At 36.3% G+C, this 24,726-nt stretch overlaps 1 protein-coding gene across 1 annotated transcript in view; it reads left to right on the forward strand.

Moving 5' to 3' along the window:
• Positions 1-24,726, forward strand: part of LOC102396725 (solute carrier organic anion transporter family member 6A1) — a 149,605-nt gene that overhangs the window by 45,142 nt on the left and 79,737 nt on the right. The window contains exon 8 of the mRNA XM_045166803.1: positions 12,180-12,375. Within this exon, the coding sequence (XP_045022738.1) occupies positions 12,180-12,375 (196 nt within the window). The remainder of the gene's footprint in view (positions 1-12,179; positions 12,376-24,726) is intronic.

Raw genomic sequence — 24,726 nt, forward strand, 5'->3', positions numbered from 1 at the left:
AGTAGTGTTTGCTTAAATTTTAAATATCTGAATACTGCTTGTTCAAATTTTTAAAATATGAACATATTCCCATCATTGCATCACTAGTTTTTAACATATAGAAATTTGTAGGACTTCTGCATTTCTCTTTTATCACATTTCTTTTCCTCCCTCTGCAGAGGTAACTTACACCTCTTTTAAAATTGGAGTTCTTCCTTCTCACACATTTATATATTGTTACCTCTTATGTACCTGTCTACATACAGTCTATTTCTAAAATCTATATATCATTTTGTATGTGCTCTTCTGTTACTTTTATCTGAAATTATGTTCATCAGATTCATATTGATCTCTATTTAAGGCATTTTAACATTGCTATGGGATTCTATTTTATGAATACTGTTTCTTTTTCTATATCATATACATCGACATGAAGTTGCCTCCAACTATTTCACTTTTCCAAACAATGAAGTAACAAATAGACTCCTATAGATGTTCCTTGTGCACATTTGTAAAAGTTGATCTAAGTTTAGACATCAAAGAGACATTGCTATTAAGTACATCAGTTTTATTAGATATTGAGAATTGGTTCTCCAAAAGAAGGTGCAAGTGGAATTAAATGTTTTAATGTTCTAACATTAATGGGAAGATGGTGAATGTGATCATTTATTTTATGTTGTAAAAAATCAGGGATACACACTGTAACTTGCAGGTAACCAGTAAGAGAATAGTAAAGAGTACATTAACTTGAAATATGTTATTAACAATTTAAAAAAATAAGAAAGGAAAAAAAAAAAGGAACATAAAACATGTAAGCCAAATAAAAACAAATGTTAATACGTGCAAAAGTTTTGACTTTCAGCCCATTGTTGAGTAGATTTTGTGGTAAAGGGCACACCATTGTTGGATTGCACATAGTCCAAAAGCCAAACATGACACAGTTTCAGGGGCCATATGATAGATTTTTCCACGGGTATACCATTTTGTTTGACAATGATTAATATAATTAACAGATAGGGACTAAATCATTCAGTTTTTTTTCATACAGTACTTAATTAAAGCTAATTTCAATAAGACTCCAAAGGACAGGATAAGGCCACCTGCAGTGTTGGCCTCAATCATGCTAGCAAAGTTTTGATGCAGCCAGCTGACCAAATTTCTTGGTCCTCAGGATCTACCTTAGACAGCAAGATAAATTTCTGCTTGTTTCTGTAGTGACTTTTCCACTTAGCCTGAGGTATTCATTCAGGCATAACAGAACGGGTTAGTAATTGCATATATTCTACCGGGGCCTGCAAGGATGAAGTTTTGGGCAATTCAGTCATCCATAACAATGCTGCTCAGTGACTGAGGCTGACCAGAGTGCTTTCCAGGGATGAGGTGTCATCGATTATTTCAACGAAAATTAGGGAGAAGTTTTTTTGTACCACCTTTTCTAGTCGGATTACTTGTCGAGTAGTAGAGACAACTGCCTTCAAGGTATGTACAGATAGTGTATCAGTAGTCCCTCTGAAAATCTTCCCAGAGTAAAGAAAGTTACTTCATTTGAGAGAAATTCCCACAGTATTCTGAGGGCTATACGGTCTAGTGGTGGTGTTTCTTTAAACATTTGTGGCTCTTTTATGACCACTTCCGTGGCTTGACCACACCAATTCCAGTTGACAAGTAAGGCTTGTCAAATGGTTAGTGGTGAGTCTGTTTTGGTTCATCTCCAAATGAGAATATCAGTCCACAAAATCAATTTTTCTGTGAGTCAGGACTTTGATTATGCCAAGAGACCAGTAATAAGCTAAGTGTTAGTGCTCGTCACTCAGTCATGTTCGACTCCCTGTGACCCCGTGGACTGCAGCCCACCAGGCTCCTCTCCCTACGGAATTCTCCAGGCAAGAATACTGGAGTGGGTTCCCATTTTCTTCCCCAGAATAAGCTAAGAGTTACTTTTAAATGTAGCTGTTTCAGGGAGTCTGTGACCCCTATACAAGCAATAATGCTTCTGAGTGAGGGTTTCCTCCCTTTTTCCAGAGGCTCCAGCACACAAAATCATCAGTCACAGAGCCTTGCAGCTGAAATCGGTTTATTCAGTTTGTGGTATGGTGGCTCAGAGGTTAAAGCGTCTGCCTGCAATGTGGGAGACCCGGGTTTGATCCCTGGGTTGGAAAGATCCCCTGGAGAAGGAAACGGCAACCCACCTCAGTATTCTTGCCCGGTGAATCCCATGGACAGAGGAGCCTGGTAGGCTACAGTCCACAGGGTTGCAAAGAGTTGGACACTGACTGAGCGACTTCACTTTCACTTTTCACTTTCACCTCAAAGTATGGAGCATACCACAGCTTGCTGATTAGCATTCAGTGTAGGTCTGTGGGTCAGCTAATATAATAGACCAAAGAGAAATCCTAAGTGAGTTGTCTACTGTGTTCAATACTCAAAAATCCAAAATCCAATGCTAGACTGGCTTTTGGTTAGTAGAAAGGGAGACAGTTTTTCCTTAACTTCCAGAGGGATAGAGCGCTGTGATTCTGTCTGCAGAGTGCCCCAAAACCTGATGAGCGGTCTCTGGATTTTGTTAGGCTTGATCAGTCTTCCTTGCTGATGATGGTACAATAACACCAAAGTCAGAGCCATTGAGTCAGGCCTCTCACCCTACAACCAACTGAGTATCTTCTATCATTGAAAGCTTGGGCATTGTAGGTAGTGGCAGTCAAAATAAACCTGCCCCATGTAGTAAATGGGAGAGGAATTTAGGTACTCCTGAGGGAGTACTGCAGATGTATGTTTGTGGCCTTCTAGCACAAATGAAAATTAGTCTTCTTTGGGTGCTAGTGGGGTGCAAAAGAAGACTTTGGCAATGTCCAAGACAGTGTATCCAGTGCCATCAGTCTGTGCCAAAAATTTAGTGACATCACCATGTACAGGCCATTCAAGGCTGTAGGGACAATGGAATTAAGTTGGTGGTTAATCCACTGTAAACCTCAAGCCCCTGGAAACTTTTTTTCACTGGACATAAGGTCTGTTGATGAGACACTGCTTCATTTAAGTCCCTAATGGAAGCTGGGACTTTCCTTTCTCCTCCTGGGGTCCTGGGTTGTTCCTGTTGGACCATACATGAGGAAAAGGACAGCAATTTATGTGTTCCACTGTCACTCTTAGAATTTAGAAGCATATGCAGTACCAGTGTGCAAAATACAGTTACCAATTCTATACTTTGAAATTGGAACTACAGCATACTATAGAAATATCTGTAAAAATGTAGGACAAAAAGCAGTCAGCGCATTTACTTGTAGGATATATAGCATCAGAGGGTAGTAGAGAATTGTTGCCCAATAAATAAAGTAGTAATTTTTTAAATACAAAAATTTTAATTTAAATATTTTTTAAATTTAAAATTATTTGAATACAGTTATTGTTTAAATCGGTACATTTAAATAAAGACAAATCTTGACCTCTATGTAACTACATGCATAGATACCAATTCTAGGTAGATTGCAGGTTTCAATGTGTATGGTAAAACAATAAAGCTTTTTAGAAAGATGTAGGAAAATATCTTTGTGCCTTAGAGAAGATAAAGGTTTATTAAACAGGACACAAATTACATAAATATGGAGGAAAAAATGTGGTATTACATTAAAATTAAGAACTTACATTCATCAAAGGTCAGCATGAAGAGTGAAAATGCATATAAAACAATCTGTTCAATAGAAATATTCTACAAAGCATTTGGGTCCAGAATATATTTAAAAATCTGACAATAATAAAAAGGTAGATAATCCAATAAAAATGGACAAAAGATTTGAACAGGCATTATATAAAAGATGATACCAGTTGGCCAATATTCATGTGAAAATGTACTCACCTTCAGTGGTTTTTCAGGGAAATACATATTAAAATCACAAGGCAATACTAGTACCCAGTCACCAGAATTGCTGAAATGTAAGAGAAAGATATGTTGGTATGAATGTGGAGCATCTGCCATTTTATCAGCTCCTGGTGAGAGTGTAAATTGGTTTATCGTTTTATAAATCTGTTTGGCAGTGTCATAAAAATCTGAACCTATATATATCCTCTGACCCAAGAATTCAACTCCTAGTTATATACACAAATTCCTTTCTTAAGAATATATTCAAATTAATAAAGATCAAACATGAACAAATATTAAAAGCAGCAAGAGAAAAACAACAAATATCACACAAGGGGATTCCCATAAGGATAACAGCTGATCTTTCAATAGAGACTCTTCAAGCCAGGAGGGAATGGCAGGACATACTTAAAGTGATGAAAGAAAATAACCTACAGCCCAGATTACTGTACCCAGCAAGGATCTCATTCAAATATGAAGGAGAAATCAAAAGCTTTACAGACAAGCAAAAGCTGAGAGAATTCAGCACCATCAAACCAGCTCTCCAACAAATACTAAAGGATTTTCTCTAGACAGGAAACACAAAAAGGGTGTATAAACTCGAACCCAAAACAATAAAGTAAATGGCAATGGGATCATACTTATCAATAATTACCTTAAATGTAAATGAGTTGAATGCCCCAACCAAAAGACAAAGACTGGCTGAATGGATACAAAAACTAGATGTCCATCAGCAGATGAATGGATAAGAAAGCTGTGGTACATATACACAATGGAGTATTACTCAGCCATTAAAAAGAATACATTTGAATCAGTTCTACTGAGGTGGATGAAACTGGAGCCTATTATACAGAATGAAGTAAGCCAGAAAGAAAAACACCAATACAGTATACTAAAGCATATATATGGAATTTAGAAAGATGGTAACAATAACCCTGTGTACGAGACAGCAAAAGAGACACTGATGTATAGAACAGTCTTATGGACTCTGTGAGAGAGGGAGAGGGTGGGAAGATTTGGGAGAATGGCATTGAAACATGTAAAATATCATGTATGAAACGAGTTGCCAGTCCAGGTTCGATGCACGATACTGGATGCTTGGGGCTGGTGCACTGGGACGACCCAGAGGGATGGGATGGGGAGGGAGGAGGGAGGAGGGTTCAGGATGGGGAACACATGTATACCTGTGGCGGATTCATTTTGATATTTGGCAAAACTAATACAATTATGTAAAGTTTAAAAATAAAATAAAATTAAAAAAAACCAAAAAACAAAACAAAACAAAACAAAAAACAAAAACAAGACCCCTATATATGTTGTTTACAAGAGACCCACCTCAAAACAGGGAACACATACAGACTGAAAGTGAAGGGCTGGAAAAAGATTTTCCATGCAAATAGAGACCAAAAGAAAGCAGGAGTAGCAATACTCATATCAGATAAAACAGACTTTAAAACAAAGGCTGTGAAGAGAGACAAAGAAGGTCACTACATAATGATCAAAGGATCAACCCAAGAAGAAGATATAACAATTATAAATATATATGCACCCAACATAGGAGCACGGCAATATGTAAGACAAATGCTAACAAGTATGAAAGGGGAAATTAACAGTAACACAATAATAGTGGGAGACTTAAAACCCCACTCACACCTATGGATAGATCAACTAAACAGAAAATTAACAAGGAAACACAAACTTTAAATGATACAATAGACCAGTTAGACCTAATTGATATCTATAGGACATTTCATCCCAAAACAATGAATTTCACATTTTTCTCAAGCGCACACGGAACCTTCTACAGGATAGATCACATCCTGGGCCATAAATCTAGCCTTGGTAAATTCAAAAAAATTAAAATAATTCCAAGCATCTTTTCTGACCACAATGCAGTAATATTAGATCTCAATTACAGGAGAAAAACTATTAAAAATTCCAACATATGGAGGCTGAACAACATGCTGCTGAATAACCAACAAATCACAGAAGAAATCAAAAAAGAAATCAAAATCTGCATAGAAACGAATGAAAATGAAAACACAACAACCCAAAACCTGTGGGACACTGTAAAAGCAGTCCTAAGGGGAAAGTTCATAGCAATACAGGCACACCTCAAGAAACAAGAAAAAAGTCAAATAAATAACCTAACTCTACACCTAAAGCAACTAGAAAAGGGAGAAATGAAGAACCCCAGGGTTAGTAGAAGGAAAGAAATCTTAAAAATTAGAGCAGAAATAAATGCAAAAGAAACAAAAGAGACCATAGCAAAAATCAACAAGCCAAAAGCTGGTTCTTTGAAAGGATAAATAAAATTGACAAACCATTAGCCAGACTCATCAAGAAACAAAGGGAGAAAAATCAAATCAATAGAATTAGAAATGAAAATGGAGAGATCACAACAGACAGCACAGAAATACAAAGGATCATAAGAGACTACTATCAACAATTATATGCCAATAAAATGGACAAAGTGGAAGAAATGGACAAATTCTTAGAAAAGTACAACTTTCCAAAACTGGACCAGGAAGAAATAGAAAATCTTAACAGACCCATCACAAGCACAGAAATTGAAACTGTAATCAGAAATCTTCCAGCAAACAAAAGCCCAGGTCCAGATGGCTTCACAGCTGAATTCTACCAAAAATTTAGAGAAGAGCTAACACCTATCCTGCTCAAACTCTTCCAGAAAATTGCAGAGGCAGGTAAACTTCCAAACTCATTCTATGAGGCCTCCATCACCCTAATACCAAAACCTGACAAAGATCCCACAAAAAAAGAAAACTACAGGCCAATATCATTGATGAACATAGATGCAAAAATCCTTAACAAAATTCTAGCAATCAGAATCCAATAACACATTAAAAGATCATACACCATGACCAAGTGGGCTTTATCCCACAGATGCAAGGATTCTACAATATCCGCAAATCAATCAATGTAATACAACACATTAACAAATTGAAAAATAAAAACCATATGATTATCTCAATAGATGCAGAGAAAGCCTTTGACAAAATTCAACATCCATTTATGATAAAAACTCTCCAGAAAGCAGGAACAGAAGGAACATACCTCAACATAATAAAAGCTATATATGACAAACCCACAGCAAACATTATCCTCAATGGTGAAAAATTGAAAGCATTTCCCCTAAAGTCAGGAACAAGACAAGGGTGCCCACTTTCACCATTATTATTCAACATAGTTTTGGCCACAGCAATCAGAGCAGAAAAAGAAATAAAAGGAATCCAAATTGGAAAAGAAGAAGTAAAACTCTCACTGTTTGCAGATGACATGATCATCTACATAGAAAACCCTAAAGACTCCACCAGAAAATTACTAGAACTAATCAATGACTATAGTAAAGTTGCAGGATATAAAATCAACACACAGAAATCCCTTGCATTCCTATACACTAATAATGAGAAAATAGAGAAATTAAGGAAACAATTCCATTCACCATTGCAATGAAAAGAATAAAATACTTAGGAATATATCTGACTAAAGAAACTAAAGACCTATATATAGAAAACTATAAAGCACTAGTGAAAGAAATCAATTGCTATTGCTAAATCACTTCAGTCGTGTCTGACTCTGTGTGACCCCATAAACGGCAGCCCACCAGGCTTCCCCATCCCTGGGATTCTCCAGGCAAGAACACTGGAGTGGGTTGCCATTTCCTTCTCCAATGCATGAAAGTGAAAAGTGAAAGTGAAGTCGCTCAGTCATGTCTGACCCTCAGCGACCCCCTGGACTGCAGCCTTCCAGGCTCCTCCATCCATGGGATTTTCCAGGCAAGAGTACTGGAGTGGGGTGCCAGAAAGAAATCAAAGAGGACACTAATAGATGGAGAAATATACCATGTTCATGGATTGGAAGACTCAATATAGTGAAAATGAGTATACTACCCAAAGCAATCTATAGATTCAATGCAATCCCTATCAAGCTACCTACAGCATTCTTCACAGAGCTAGAACAAATAATTTCACAATTTGTATGGAAATACAAAAAACCTCGAATAGCCAAAGCGATATTGAGAAAGAAGAATGGAACTGGAGGAATCAACCTACCTGACTTCAGGCTCTACTACAAAGCCACAGTTATCAAGACAGTATGGTACTGGCACAAAGACAGAAATATAGATCAATGGAACAAAATAGAAAGCCCAGAGATAAATCCATGCACATATGGACACCTTATCTTTGACAAAGGAAGCAAGAATATACAATGGATTAAAGACAATCTCTTTAACAAGTGGTGCTGGGAAAACTGGTCAACCACTTGTAAAAGAATGAAACGAACACTTTCTAACACCATACACAAAAATAAACTCAAAATGGATTAAAGATCTCAACGTAAAACCAGAAACTATAAAACTCCTAGAGGAGAACGTAGGCAAAACACTCTCTGACATACATCACAGCAGGATCCTCTATGACCCACCTCCCAGAATATTGGAAATGCAAAAATAAACAAATGGGACCTAATTAAACTTAAAAGCTTCTGCACAACAAAGGAAACTATAAGCAAGGTGAAAAGACAGCCTTCAGAATGGGAGAAAATAATAGCAAATGAAGCAACTGATAAACAACTAATCTTAAAAATATACAAGCAACTCCTACAGCTCAATTCCAGAAAAATAAATGACCCAATCAAAAAATGGGCCAAAGAACTAAATAGACATTTCTCCAAAGAAGACATACAGATGGCTAACAAACACATGAAAAGATGCTCAACATCACTCATTATCAGAGAAATGCAAATCAAAACCACTATGAGGTACCATTTCACACCAGTCAGAATGGCTGCGATCCAAAAGTCTACAAGCAATAAATGCTGGAGAGCGTGTGGAGAAAAGGGAACCCCCTTACACTGTTGGTGGGAATGCAAACTAGTACAGCCACTATGGAGAACAGTGTGGAGATTCCTTAAAAAACTGGAAATAGAACTGCCTTATGATCCAGCAATCCCACTGCTGGGCATACACACTGAGGAAACCAGAATTGAAAGAGACATGTGTACCCCATTGTTTATCGCAGCACTGTTTATAATAGCCAGGACATGGAAGCAACCTAAATGTCCATCAGCAGATGAATGGATAAGAGAGCTGTGGTACATATACACAATGGAGTATTACTCAGCCATTAAAAAGAACACATTTGAATCAATTCTAATGAGATGAATGAAACTGGAGCCTATTATACAGAGTGAAGTAAGCCAGAAAGAAAAACACCACATACTACTACATAAAAAACATACTACATAAAAAACACAGTATACTACTACTACTACTACTACTACTACTACTACTAAGTCACTTCAGTCGTGTCTGACTCTGTGCGACCCTGTAGATGGTAGCCCACCAGGCTCCCCCGTCCCTGGGATTCTCCAGGCAAGAATACTGGAGTGGGTTGCCATTTCCTTCTCCAATGCATGAAAGTGAAAAGTGAAAGTGAAGTCACTCAGTTGTGTTCGACTCTTAGCAACCCCATGGACTGCAGCCTGCTCCTCCATCCATGGGATTTTCCAGGCAAGAGTACTGGAGTGGGGTGCCATTACAGAATACTAATGCATATATATGGAATTTAGAAAGATGGTAACAATAACCCTGTATACGAGACAGCAAAAGAGACACTGATGTATAGAACAGTCTTTTGGACTCTGTGGGAGAGAGAGAGGGTGGGATGATTTGGGGGAATAGCATTGAAACATGTATAATATCATATATATATAAAAAAGAATATATTCAACAGAAATGCAAATGTTTGCAAATAGAATATATACATGAATTTTTAAAGTAGCAGCACAATTTGTTAACATCACAGCTAGTAAATAAGTTGTGTTGTATGCACATACTAGAATACTATTCAGCAGTGATAAGGCATGAACTATTATTATTATATATAAAAACATGGGTGGATTTTTCAAATATCATGTCCAATAAAAGAAGCTATAATGTATGCATACTTTACGATTCATATTTTATAAAATCTTGTAAGTGCACAAAAAAGCCTCTGGTCTTCTAGTAAATGTTTGATCAATTTTTTTTTACCTGGGTGTGGTTACAGAGTTAAGTCCGCTTTGGAAATTCATCAAATGTACAATTTCAATTTGTGTATTTTTCTGTACATCAATATAATATTTGCATAAAAAGTTGCTTGGAAGTTCTGTGCTTTGCAATTCAATTTTCAACCATTTTGTTTCTTTTTAGGGCAGTCCTCAAGGACCCAGTTTTTAATTGTTGAACTTCCAGTGTTCAGTATTTTCTTATTGCCTAGGGCAATGAGCCTGGCAGCCAATACTTTTTCAGTTGAATTGTGTTTTCAGTTTTATGCTCACAGATGTACTTGGCTTTCTCAACTCTATGGTTGTTGGGTTCAAAATGAAGAAACCTAGGGTCCTCTGGCATTGTGGTTAGGGGTAGGAATTGGGGATCAAGCATTTTATGTAGACTGCCATCCAAACCTCTTTGTTTTTTTAAGTCTACCTCACTCTTGCTTTCAGTCATATTAATACCTACCCTTAATTTCTGAGATTATGAGTTGCAATGTGGTTTACTTCTTATTGACTTCTTTACCTATAGCCTTATTGCTCACTCTCTGATTCACTTCAAGTTCCCACAAATTTCTTAATAAATATTGCCTCTACACTATTTGTACTTTTTGCTTTTCTAATAAATGAATTTGTTTGTAAATTCTACCTTTAAACAAACACTCATATAATGTTTGCTGCATGACTATACTCTGTCCTGAGCACTTAAGTATTAACTCATTTAGTTCTCCTAACAAGTTATGATGGAGGTGTCATTACTTATAGATTTTATTTGATAGCACCTCATACATTTAGATGTAATTTGTATTATTGTTTGGTTCTAAGCATTTTAAATTCTCATCAGCATATTTTTACTTAAGCCATGCTTTGTTGAAAACAGAGATTTTTTGTTTGTAGACATAGGCTTTTATTTCTCTTTTTAGTAACTCCTGTTCAAATCAGTTAATATTTTACATATCTTTAACAGTGTTGTAAAGTAAATTTTCATCTCTGAGACAGCTGATTTAAAACACTTTGTTCTATACATCAGCTTGGGGCTAGTGCACTGGGATGACCCAGAGGGATGGTATGGGGAGGGAAGAGGGAGGAGGGTTCAGGATGGGGAACACATGTATACCTGTGGCGGATTCATTTTGATATTTGGCAAAACTAATACAATTTTGTAAAGTTTAAAAATAAAATAAAATTAAAAAAAAAAAAAGCAAAAAACTCAACATTCAAAAAACTAAAAAAAATAAAAAAATAAAACACTTTGTTTATAGATTTTTAATTTCCTTGAAATCTAGGCAGTGTTTATATAATTTATCTAATGTGATGTCATTAGGTATAAACATGTTCATGATGTACATTTCATGGTACTTTTTTTTTTTACTATTTATTTTCAAATTTTCCATTCTAAAAAATATCAAATTCATCATCTTTCTTTCTAATAGTTGTTTTATTCATACATCATTATTGTGAATTCTGACATATTTAATTTTTCATTTTTTAATTGTATATTTTGTTTTTTTGCACTTCTCTTTTGCTTCCTACCCCTTCCCCCATTATTCTGTCTTCTCTCAGTGGATTCATGTTTTATTCATTTTATCCCCATCAGTTGGTTTAGGAAATTTTAGCTGCTCACTTGCAGTTCACTAACTCCACTTCTCAGGATTGTGTGTATGTATGCTTGTGTGTATGTATGTCTAGGTTATTAATTTTATCTTTTTAAAAAATAAACTATAATTATAATCCTTTGGCAAGTAACAGACTCTCTGGCAGCTTTTACAGTTTTCATTTTAGTCTTGATGTTACAAAATTTTCTTACCTTATTACTTTATATGATTTAATATTTTTTATTTTTACATTTCTCCATAATTATAGTACATGTTTATGCCCAGGACTAATATCACTTTAATTATTTAAATTTATCATAGTTGGCTGCAGACTTTCAAATGTTGTTTCTCTGGCATTGATTTTATCGTATTGCTCACAACTGCTGTAACACATTTTGTGGAACCTCTTATTCTAGGTCCTTTAGGCCTGTAGTATCAGCCCCATGCACAAATTTGTATTTCTCTTAAGGTTAAGGTTTGTTGTTTATTGTGTCTTTAAATTTTCTCTTGGCTTCTTAGTTAAACTTACGTTTGCTGTATGTTTAGAGCAGAGGAGATTGCATCACTGTGTGAATTTTCTGTCCTGTCTCTAGCTGACTATTTTTTGTTGTTGGAGGATAATTGCTTTACAATATTGTGTGGTGTCTGCCATACATCTACTATTTTTAACTGGGTTTTCTCTTCCTCCTTTCTTTTAGGACTTGTTTTACTTCCAGGAGGTGCACTTGGCCAGATTCTGGGAGGTATCATTATTTCCAAGTTACACATATCTTCTAAAGGCCTTATGAGATTTGTAATAGTTACATCTGCTGTATCCCTTGTACTGCTTGCATTTGTAGTTTTTGTGCACTGTGATCCAATACCATTTGCTGGGATCACTGAAGATTATGGTGGGTAAGTATAATTTTGTACTTTCATATCCAAACCAATCACATATTTCTTAGTCAATAATTATTTACCCAGTAACCCTAATAGGTTCATAACATTCTTGGCATTATTGAACATGTAAAAGAAACATAAAGCAGAGTTTCACTTTTCACTGTTAGGGCAGAAATATCATAAGGATAGCTTGTGGTGTAATAGCTTGTGCATTCATATAAAGAAAGAAGATATTGAAATGAATCAGAACCTAGAAGTAGAAATCTGTATTAAAGTAACTAGCAACTAGGAGACCATACTAACTGTATGAAGCCAGGCTTACCTTTGTCTGAATTGGTATGTCAGCCTTCTTGTCAAAGAATGGAACCAAAGGCATCTGAAAGTATGCACGAGTAAGGTCTCCTTTTAGTTAAACCTGAAAAAATTCAAAGAACTGGGCACAGATTATTTTAATGTTATCTAATGTTAAGGAAATGGCAACCCACTCCAGTGTTCTTGTGTCGCACAGAGTCGGACACGACTGACGTAACTTAGCAGTAGCAATGTTAAGGAAGAGAAACAGAGCTGGAATTAGAAACTGAAAAACTAAGCAGATAAAATAAGTAAAGAAGAGTAGACTTCTACTCTGCCGGGGTCCAGCCCCAGCTGATCCAGGGTATTCGAAGGAGAGACGGCATAGGCGAGGGTCAGGAAACAACTGCTTAATTACACGTTAATTAAGGATACAAAGAGTAATAGAATGAGGATAGCTCGTAGGAAAATTCAGTGGAGAAAAGGGGCTGAGCAGCTTGGTTTACGCGGGAGACCAATAAAACTTCAAGACAAGAAGTTTGCACCACTTACGTAGGCCGCAGGCGTCCTTCCGTTCTCCCGAAGGAGAGGAAACACTGAGGCCTCCCCGGTCGGATCTTAGAAGCTCAGGCATAATTAGCAAGCATGGTGGGTTCCGCGCTCCAGATGGAGACTCAGCTAGAATTTGGGAGAGAGAGTGACATGGGGAGACCAAGTTTCAGTGAACAAGGCCCGCACTTTATTTTCCAAAGTAGTTTTTATACCTTAAGGTATGCATAGAGGATAATGGGGGAAGGGGTGGAGTCATGCAAGGACAGCAGTTCCTGGTTCTAATCTAAGCCAGGCTTTCAAACTTATCATATGCAAAAGTTCAGGTGATTAACATCATCTTCTGGCCCGGAGGCCTGTTAACATTTTAAGAAACTTATTTTTCTCTAAAGGTGATTATTCCAAAGTCAGGCACCAGCCTCCCAAAAAGCATTGGACAAAGCTGCATTTTACATTTCTATACACCCATTATATCAATCAATACACTGCCAAGGACACAGTAGGTAAGGAGTATGGAGACTTAGCAGCAAACATTGGCCCAACAAGTGAAAAACCCTTCACCAATACAATTTCTAATCAATCTTTTAACTACTCAAAGGAATCTGTGTTTAGGCAGTTTAGAACATCTCCTGCCTCTCACAGTTGGGAGGCTCTGAACAATCACATGTGGCCGGAAAAACCCATTCAGGCAGGCTAGAGGATTTCCAAAGGAGTTTGTAGGTTGAAACACTGTCACATCCAAGAATTATTAACTGGAGCTGTAAGCTAACTCTTTTTTTCAGAGAGAGGTAGTGGGGGACAGCCCCCTGTAAAGTCAGAGGTGTAGGTGAAAGCACAAAGCAGAAAGTAGGCAGACTCTGGTTTGGGGGGTAGATGCTCGAGAATTTCCAGGGGGACTCCTGAGGCTCGATCCCGCCTTTGCGTATGCCGAGCCTCCTTCCTCATGACCTTTGTCATGGGCGGAGTTCCTCACGCTGGCTCCCCGCAGTGATAGAATTCCAGTTGAGCTATTCCAGATCCTGAAAGATGATGCTGTGGAAAGTGCTGCACTCAATATGCAATATGCACTCAATATGCAATATGCACTCAATATGCAATATGCCGGCTCCCGGCACTACTTCAACTACACGGCAGGCCAGTGCTTCCACTGAGTACACCTAGAAAAGCTGAATCAATGTTTTAAAAGATTTGTTTAAAGATATCAGACAGTTGCTTAGGCAAGTATCTGCTAAAGCACCAAAATCCTGGGGAAAGGCAAACCTTGTAAGGAGAAGCAACCTTCTGCAATTACTGTTTTCCCTGAATACATTTACTATTTCTGGACATTGGCAAGAAACAGCGACTTCTGTTTCACTTTCATGCATTGGAGAAGGAAATGGCAACCCACTCCAGTGTTCTTGCCTGGAGAAAAGTGAAAGTGAAGTTGCCTAGTCGTGTCCGACTCTCAATGACCCCATGGACTGCAGCCTACCAGGCTTCTCCATCCATGGGATTTTCCAGGCAAGAGTACTGGAGTGGGGTGCCATTGCAACAAACCATTTCTCAATTGGATTTGATGTGTGATGAAAAGTGCATTTTATACGACATGACTGAGCGACTTCACTTTCACTTTTCGCTTTCATGCATTGGAGAAGGAAGTGGCAACCCACTCCGGTGTTCTTGCCTGGAGAATCCCAGGGATAGGGGAGCCTGGTGGGCTTCCGTCTATGGGGGTCGCACAGAGTCGGACACGACTGAAGCGACTTAGCAGCAGCAGCAGTTGCATAAAAGAAGAGAAGATGACACTTCAGAACGACAATATTTTTGATTTGCTGTCAGCTCGTGAGCACCCATTTATTGAGCTTTTCTACCTTTCCAGTTTGCTTCAAATGCCAAACAACCATAGACTGGTCGACGTGGAGTTCTTAGGCAACTTCTTATGTAGCTGTAAGAGGATCAGCTTCGATGATCCCCTCAGTTGGTCATTGTTAACTTCCGATGGCCGGCCACTGCACTCCTCACCTTTAAGGCTCTTGCCTTGTTTGCAAAACTTCCTTTACCACCACCGCACTGTACATTCACTAGCAGCTCCTCGGTCACATGCATTGTTGATGTTGTGAGTTGTCTGCTGCTTTATGACCCATTTCGAACTCAAATAAGAAAATTTCTCGAATTTGTTTTTTGTCTAACATCATTTCCAAAATAAATAGCAAGTAGTAATTCATTAGCAAAAGATGTAAAATGAGAGATGCACGTTAGAATGATGTATAATGTTTAAGCACATTTAGTTAAGAATGTATTCCAATATCAAAGGGCAAAGTTCAACAATGCTAAACCACAATTACTTTTGCACCAACCTAATAGTAAGATGGCCAAAATCGGGCACAATTTTTTGACAGAACTTTGAGCCTAAAGAGACAAAAATTAGGCCACGGAATGAGACGCAACATCAGTAAGAAGAGATGGAAACAAATAAGATAACACTCTTTAGGGTTTCACTCAGCACATTTACATAACAGTGAAGCTAAGAGGCTAAGATAAAGTAAAAATAATATAAAAAGCAAAGAAAATTTTCACTGGTCTTGTGATGCTCTATAGATAAGAGTTCAATTTTAGAATGTGCTGTTGGGAAGGAGCCATGGTAACCACCATGTTCTTAACTGATACCTCTGTAAGGCTAAGATCGAGGAGTGAGGGGCTCCCTCTAGTACTGTAACCAGCCAGGAGCTAATTTTGCTCTAATTGGATTAATTTGGTCAGCCAGCACTGTAGCAGCAGAAAGACTTGACACTCTGAAAGAAAGATAATATCATACAAAGCTGTAAAGGGTTGTAGACAACGGGCTCGTATTAAAAAAAAAACAAAAACCAGATAGCCACAAAATCATGAGACAAAACATATTATAGAATAGACCCATAGAGGATCCAGATATTGACATTATCAAGTGAGAATGTTAAAATAGTAATTATAGGTGCAGTGAGACAATGACTGTGAATTTCTCATCAGAAGCCACAGGTTCAAAAGATAGTAGAACAATGTCTTAAGAGTCCTGACAGAAAAGAACTTTCAACACATAATTTATTATCCAGTGGAAATATTCTTCAAGAAAGAAGATGAAAGACAGTCTCAGGTTAAGGATAATTAATAACATTTGTTGTTGGCTCTAAAAGAAATGAGATTTTGGAATTATCAGACTGGGAACATAAAGTAACTATGATTAATATTCTATGGGTTCTAATGGAAAAAGTGGACATGAAAGAAAATCTAGATAATGCAAGCAGAGAAATGGAAACTCTAAGAAGAATATCTAAAGTAAATTCTAGAAAGGCAAAACAGCTGTATAATAACATGAAGAGTTCCTTTCATTGATTCATCAGTAAACTGGACTGAACTGAAGAAAGTATTAACGACTTTGAAGACACATCAGTGGAAACTTTTCAAACTGAAAAGCAAAGAGAAAAAAGAATGAAAAAACCAGAAACAGAATATCCAAGAACAATGAAGCAATTACAAAGAAGTAACACAAATATAATGGAAATGCCAGAAAGAGAAGAAGGAGACAAAAGAACTGAAGAAATAGGTGAAGTAATAATGGCTGAGAATTTTCCATAGTTAATGACAGACACCAAACCATACATTTGGGAAGCTCAGGAATACCAAAATTGATTAACATTACCAAAAAACCTACATGTAGGCATATTACATTCAACCTGCAGAATCAAAAACAATCTTGAATAAAAGCCAGAGGAAATAAAACCTTACTTATAACCGTGCAAGCAAGAAAAGAATGGAGTGAAATATGTAAAGGATTGGAAAAAAGTGAACCTTGAATGGTATATACAATGAAAGTATCTTTCAAAAGTGAAGGAGAAATATTCTCAGATACTCATAAACAAAATATAAGGGAATTGTCACCAGTAAACCTGCTTTGTAAGAAATGTGTAAAGAATTTCTTCAGAAAAAATGATATGATTTATTAGATGCATTAATAGATCCATATAAAACAAAGAGCACTAGAGGTGAATATAAATGTTGGTAGACTATGTTCTTTTATTTTTATTATTTTAATTGTTATGATAGGTTAATTCTTCAAAATAATCATGGCATTAAGGTATTCAGTGGTTATAATTTATGGATAGTGAAAAAATGACAGCAGTCTTATAAAAGGGGAGGGAGGAATTGGGAATACATTTTTATAAAGTACTTGTAATATCAATGAAGTGTTATAATGCTATTTTAAAGCAAACGTAAATAACTTGTAAATGTATATTGGGAATTCTAGGAAAAACCATTAAAACATTTTTAAAAAGCAATATAAATGCTATGCTAACAGATGAGAGAAAATGAAATCTCATACCGAAAACCAGAGAAAGCAAAAAAACAGGAAAGATGAAAACCAGAAAGAACAAATATTTTTTGTATAATTCTTCACAATGGTCTCTTATGACCTTTATATTTGTAATTCATCACCTGTAATGTCTCTACTTTCATTTATAATTACATCTATTTAATTCCTTTTTTTCTCTTGCAAGTCTAGCTATGTTATTCTATTTATCTTTAAAAAAAAAAACCTCAGTTTTATTAATCTTTTCTTTTGCTCTTTTTCATTTATTTCTGTTCTGATATTTATTTTCTTTATTGTACTAGTTTTGGACTTATTAGTTTATTCTTTTTCTAGTTTCTTGAAGTATAAAGTTAGATTGTTTATTTGAGATCATTCTTTTTTCTTCATCTAAGGTTTAATTGATATGAATTTCTTAGAATTGCTTTTTTTTTTTTTTTACTGAAAACTAGTTGATTTGCAATATTATATTAGTTTCAGGTGTACAAAATAGTGATTCAGTATTTTTATAGATTATAATCCTTTTAAGATTATTATAAAATAACAGCTTATTTCCCTGTGCTGTATAATATATCCTTATTGCTTTCTTATGCATGGTAGTTTGTATCTCTCAGTCTTATACCCTATCTGGCCCCTCCCTCCTTCCTTATCCTTGCTGGTAACCAGTAGTTTGTTCTCTGTATCTTTGAGTCTCTCTGTTTTGTTACATACATTTATTCATTTTATTTTTTCAGTTCAGTTCAGTTCAGTTTCTCAGTTGTGTCTGACTCTTTGCGACCCCATGAACCACAGCACGCCAGGCTCCCTGTCCATCACCAACTCCCAGAGTTTACCCAAACTCATGTCCATTGAGTCGGTGATGCCATCCAACCATCTCATCCTCTGTTGTCCCATTCTTCTCCTGCCTTCAATCTTTCCCAGCATCAGGGTCTTTTCCAATGAATCAGCTCTTTGCATCAGGTGGCCAAAACATTGGAGTTTCAGCTTCAACATCAGTCCTTCCAATGAACACCCAGGACTGATCTCCCTCAGAATGGACTGGTTGGATCTCCTTGCAGTCCAAGGGACTCTCAAGAGTCTTCTCCAACAACACAGTTCAAAAGCATCAATTCTTCAGCGCTCAGCTTTCTTTATTTTTTTAGAGTTCACATATAAGTGGTAACATAGAGTTACTTGTTTTCTGTTTGACTTATTTCACAAAGCATAATACCCTCTAGGTCCATCCATGTTGTTGCAAATGGCAGAATTTCATTCTTTTTTATAACTGAGTAGTAATATTTCATTGTATATAAATACCACATCTTTATCCATTCATCTGTTGATGGACACTTAGGTTGCTTCCATATCTTGGCAACTGTAAATAATGCTATCAACATTTATTGGGGTGTATGTATTACTGTCTTTTCGAATTAGTGTTTTCATTTTCTTTGGATGTATACCCAGGAGTGTAATTTCTGCATCTTGTGGTAGTTCTGCTTTTAGTTTTTTAAAGAACCTTCATTTTAAAGAACTTTTGCTGTGTCCCATTGGCTTTGATATGCTTTCAATTTTATTTCAGGGTATTTAAAAATTTCTCTTTTGATTTATTCTGTGACCAATTGGCTGTTTAGTGGCATGTTGTTTAATCTTTACATATTTGTGAATTTTCCAGTCCTCTTCGTGTAAATGATTTCTAGTTTCATACTATTGTGGTTGGAAAATATGCTTGATATAATCCCAATCTTCTTAAATTTATGAAGACTTGTGACATAACATATGGAGAATTTTTATGTGCCCTTGAGAAATATGTGTATTCTGTTATTATCATATGGAATGTCCTGTAAATGTCTGGTGAGTCTTGTATTTCAAACCTGTGGCTTAATTTCGGTGTTTCCTTATTGATTTTCTGTCTGAATGTTTTATCCATTGCTGAAAGTGGAACGTCAAAGTCCTCTAGTATTATTGTATTGCCATCTATTTCTCCCTTTAGGTCTATTAATATTTGCTTTATGTGTTTAGATGTTCCTGTGTTGGGTGCATAAATATTTACAAGTGTTATATCCTTGTTGGATTGATCCCTTTTTATTGTAAAATGACCGTTTTGTCTCTTCTTGCAGTCTTTGTCTTAAAGTCTTTTTTGTCTGATATAAGTATTGCTATCCCAGTTTTATTTTGGTTTCCATTTGTATGTAATATAATTTTCCATCACTTCAGTTTCAGTCTGTGTGTGTCCTTATATCTGAAATGAGTCTCTTCTAGGCAGCATAAATATGGGGCTTGTTTTTTTTAATCCATTCAGATACTCCATGTCTTTTACTTGGGGAATTAGTATATTTACATTTAAAGTGTTTGTTGATAGGTATGTACTTACTGCAATTTTGTTAATTGTTTTCTGGCTGTTTTGTAGTTTCTGTGTTTCTTCTTGTTTCTTACTCTTCCTTTGTAATTTGGTGATTTTATTTAGTGCTTAGACTCTTTTCTCTCTTTCTTTTGTGCATTTTCTATAGGTTTGTGTTTTGTGGTTACCATGAGGCTTATAGAAAGCATATTTATAACAGTCTTTTTAAGCTGATAACAACTTAACCTTGAATGCATAATAAAGCTCTACACTTTCATTTTCCCCCTGCATTTTATGTATATTTTTGATGTCAAAATTTGTACCTTTTACCTTGTATATCTATAAACAAATTATTGTAGTTGTATTTTAATGACTATAATAACAAGATGAACCTTATCTATAACAGTCGTGGTTTAGTTGCTAAGTAGTGTCTGACTCTTGTGATACCTCATGGACTGTAGCCCACCAGACTCCTCTGTCCATGGGATTTTCCAGGCAAGAATACTGGAGTGGATTGCCATTTCCTTCTCCAGGGGATCTTCCTGACCCAGGAACCGAACCTGGGTCTCCTGCACTTTAGGCAGATTCTTTACCGACTGAGATATGAGGGAAGCCCATAGCTCTGTATCTATAACAGTAACCTTATCTATAATTATACTGACTAAATAGCCTTATCACTTAACCAACCCTGAGTTCTTGGCTGTTCATCAAATCTTTGTGATTGCCCAGGTGTCCTTCTTTGTCTGTAGTCACCCCCAGTAGTTAAGGATGGCTTGGATGTGTCAGTGGCCCAAGGGAGAGGATGGCAGCTGGCACATAGATGCAGGCAGATGGGAAGCTGGATCCTTAAGCAGTGGAGGAGAAAATATGTAGTTAGGTTGCTTTTAGAGAGAAACTGGGAGATAGGCTTTTCCTGCCTGCTCCCTCTGTGCTAAGCTTGAGTTTATCACTGCAGGAGGGGTGTTCTTACGCCTATTAATAACTGCTCTTTTGTTTATAGTCCTGTGAATACAAGGCCCCTTGGCTATCACAGCCAAGTGATCCCAGGACCTGTTCCTTCCTTGGGCAGCAGTCAGAAAAGCTGGGATGGCAGATATGTGTACTTGCTCCTTCCAGGGAGACTGGCCATTTGTAGTGGGCTAGAGTGAGAAGTCAAATGTGGTGTCTGATGTCTTCCCCAGTCTCTGGGAAGACCACAGTTGGCTCCCAGATAACTGAGAATATACAACAGACAGCACAAGTCTTGTGAAGGCTAAATATTTGCTGTCTGGTTCCTTATAGAGTGTATTTATTGATCCCTAATCTAAACCTACCTATTTAAAGGCAGCGATTGTCAGATTATTTAAAAAAGTAAACCTAAGCTAAACTCAGTCTACATGAAATCTACAATAAATAATGACATATATATTGAAAGTCAAAAGATGAAAAAATCATAACATACAAACACTAAACAAAAGAAATCTAAAATAAATATAATAATATCAGGCTTTAGAATCAAGAATAAAGAAACATTGATAAATAAACTGGGATAAAGAAACATTGCAAAATTATAAATGGTCAATTTACAAAGAGCAAACAATTATACTTAAGTGTGCAGCTAACAACAGAGACTCAAGATCTAAGAGGAAAAAGCTAGTAAAACTGAAAGAAAAAAGATAAATCCAAAAATATACTTGAAAACTTTATTACTCCTCTCTCAAGAGAGATAAAAAAAGTACTGAATAGCACAGTCAGTCAGCTTAAACTAATTTATATTTATGGAACACTCCGGTCAACAGAAGCAGAATACCTATTCTCTGAATACAAATGGAATATATAGCAAAATAGGCCATATTTTGGGTTACAAAACAGACCTTTAAAGTATAAAAGAACTGAAACTATACAGAGCACTATACCATAGCAGAATCAAACTGTCATCAAACAATAATGAGACAATCTCTAAAGACTTGGAAACCGCGTAACACACTTCTAAGAACCCACAGATCAAAGAAGTCTGAAGAGAAATTAACAGAAAATACATTTACCTGAATGAAAATGAAAATACCACATACTGCAATTGTGGGACCAAACTAAAACAGGATTGAGAGGGAAATTTATAGTATTAAATGCATACAATAAAAAATAGGAAATACCTCAATAATCTAAGGTCCCACCCACGAACTTAAGAGCAAAATAAACTCAAAAGAATCAGAAGGAAGCAAATAATAATACAAGTAGAAATCAATCAAACAAAAAAAAAGCACCTTATTATTTTAAAGATCAATAAAATTGACACATCACTATCAAGATTAACAAAGAAAAAAAAGCAGAAAACATACAATTTACTGTTATGAGGAATAAAATAGGCAATATCTATCTTCATAGATATTTAAAGAATAAGGGCCTACCAAAAGTAACTCCATGCATATAAATTTGACAGGTAATATGGACTAATTCTCAAAAACAGAAAAAAAACCTCACCCAAAATGAACTAGATAATTTGAATAGTTATAGAAGGAACGATTAAACAAAGTGAATCCACCATTTACAAAGTACCCCTAAAACATATGCTGGCCCAGATGATTTCACTGGGGAATTCTACCAAATATTTAAGGAATTAACAGTGATTCTACACAGTATCTTCTAGAAAGTATAAAAGGAAGGAATACTTCCTAACTTGATTGATGAGGCTGGTATTGTTCTGATAGCAAAGCCAAAGACAGTAAAAAAAAAAAAAAAAAAAAAAGGATCACACAGAACAGTATCTCTCATAAACTTAGATGCAGTAGCATCAACAAAACATTAGCAAGTTAAATGCAACAATATATATTACAAATTTATACAAAAACTATACCTTCCTGGTGCCTAATATTCATCCTCTCTCCTGTTTGGGGCTTATTCAGTGTACATGTGAGTCAGGGCCTTGCCTCGTCTATCCCTTCTTCAGTGGATCTTCCCGACACAGGAATCAAACCGGGCTCTCCTGCATTGCAGGCAGATTCTTTACCAATTGAGCTATCAGGGAAGCCCTCTAAATCAACCAAAAGGAGATACAAACTAGTCTTCTCATGAGCAGGTGTATGAGTTAGGCTCATCTGATTGGACTGCTCCCTCAAGATTTTGATTTTTGAGAAAGTAAGAAAAAAGCCCATGGTCAGCCAGAGATTACCTGCAGCATCCAGTGTAAAACTGGATACCGCAGTGCATCAGATCCCGGGGGTGGAGGCACGGGGGCATCTCGCCTAGAAGAGTAGTCCTATAATGTACTTTTGCTTGCCTTTTTAGGGTTCTCGATGCTTTTTAGAATCTACTTTTTGAGGCTTCTTACTTATTTCTATGAGCTCTTTGACATTCTCTCAATAAATTCATGCACTTTACCAAGAATTAGTTCATGCTGCCTATATTGGTTCAAATACATAGTTTATAAATAAAAAAATGATAGTCTTAAAAGTGATTTTAAATATAGCTACTTTTTCAAATTACTAATAATGTAAATTAAGATCCTTTTATTTCCTTATAAATTTATATTTAGCAATTGTTCTGGATTTCCACTTTCAGCCAAGATGGAATAACACATTTCCCCTACTACAAAAGCCAACCAAAATTTTGACAAAAATTGAGACAGTGGTTTACATGACAGAGGACTCGGTCAGTGAAAGACAGTGATACATGAGAGGTAGGAAAAATTTAAGGTGAGCCTTATAATTCCTCCAGCTTACTGCCTTAAGAGGGTTTTGAGGTCAAGGTACAGGAAGGGGGAACCATACAGATTCTGTCAAACTCCCTGAGTTGAAGCAATTAAGCTGAGAGTCCAGAAAAAATCAGTGCAGCTAGAGTTCAGAGGATAGTATACCAGAAGACACAGCGTATCTATAGAGGATGAAGTATGAAGCAGAGTACTAACTAGCATATATGTGAGTAAAGTACCTGAGTCTGAGGCTACAAAGGAAAAAATAAATTAAAGCAAGCAGAACCCATCACACACACTCTGTTGGGGTTAGTACCTGTTCTGACCAGTTAGACTGGGAAACCTCCAAAATCACAGAGCGTATAGAATACAGAAGGATCTTGCCTCAGTAACGGGTAATAATTAGCTCTAAACTGAGCACTACTTTGGCTCTAACAAATCTTGGAAGCAAGAGCTCAAAAAGGCAAAGCATTTACCTATAAATTAGCTGCATTCCAGAACAAAGCTTATTTATAAAAATACAAAAATATCTAGTTTCCAAAATGGTAAAATTTACAAGACCTAATAACCCTTGAAAAATTAAAAGAAATTCAAATCAGCAGAAAAATACAACCCATAATGATTAGCAAAATTACAGACCCATAACTGATGTATATGTTAAGATTATCAGAGAAGAATGTTAACACAATTATTATACCAGTAATCCATATGATAAAAATTCAAGTAGAAGACAATTTAAAAATCCAAATAAAGCTTCTAACCACTGCAATAATGTAAGAAAAAAATAAACAAAAGGCATGAGAAGCAAAACTGTTGTCAACACCATTGCCTATGTAGAAAATCCAAAAAAATACTGTAATAAAATGAGCTTAGCAAGTTTGTAAGATACTAATCAATCTACAAGAATCTATGTCATTTATATATGCTACCTACAACTGTAGAAATCAATATTAAAAGTAGTATTATTAACTCCCATGAGGCTATCAATTGACTTTTCAACAGAAACTCTGTAGGCCAGAAGGGAGTGGCTTAATGTATTTAAAGTGATGAAAGGGAAAAAACCTAATACTATACCAAACAGGGCTTTTATTCAGATGTGATGGAGAGATAAACAGTTAGATAAGCAAAAGCTAAAAGAGTCAGTACCACCAAACTAGCTTTTTAAGAAATATTAAAAAGACTTCTCTAACTGGAAAAGGAGAGGCCATTACTAGAAACACG

The sequence above is a fragment of the Bubalus bubalis genome, chromosome 9, assembly GCF_019923935.1.
Source record: "Bubalus bubalis isolate 160015118507 breed Murrah chromosome 9, NDDB_SH_1, whole genome shotgun sequence".
Classification (NCBI taxonomy): Eukaryota; Metazoa; Chordata; class Mammalia; order Artiodactyla; family Bovidae; genus Bubalus; species Bubalus bubalis.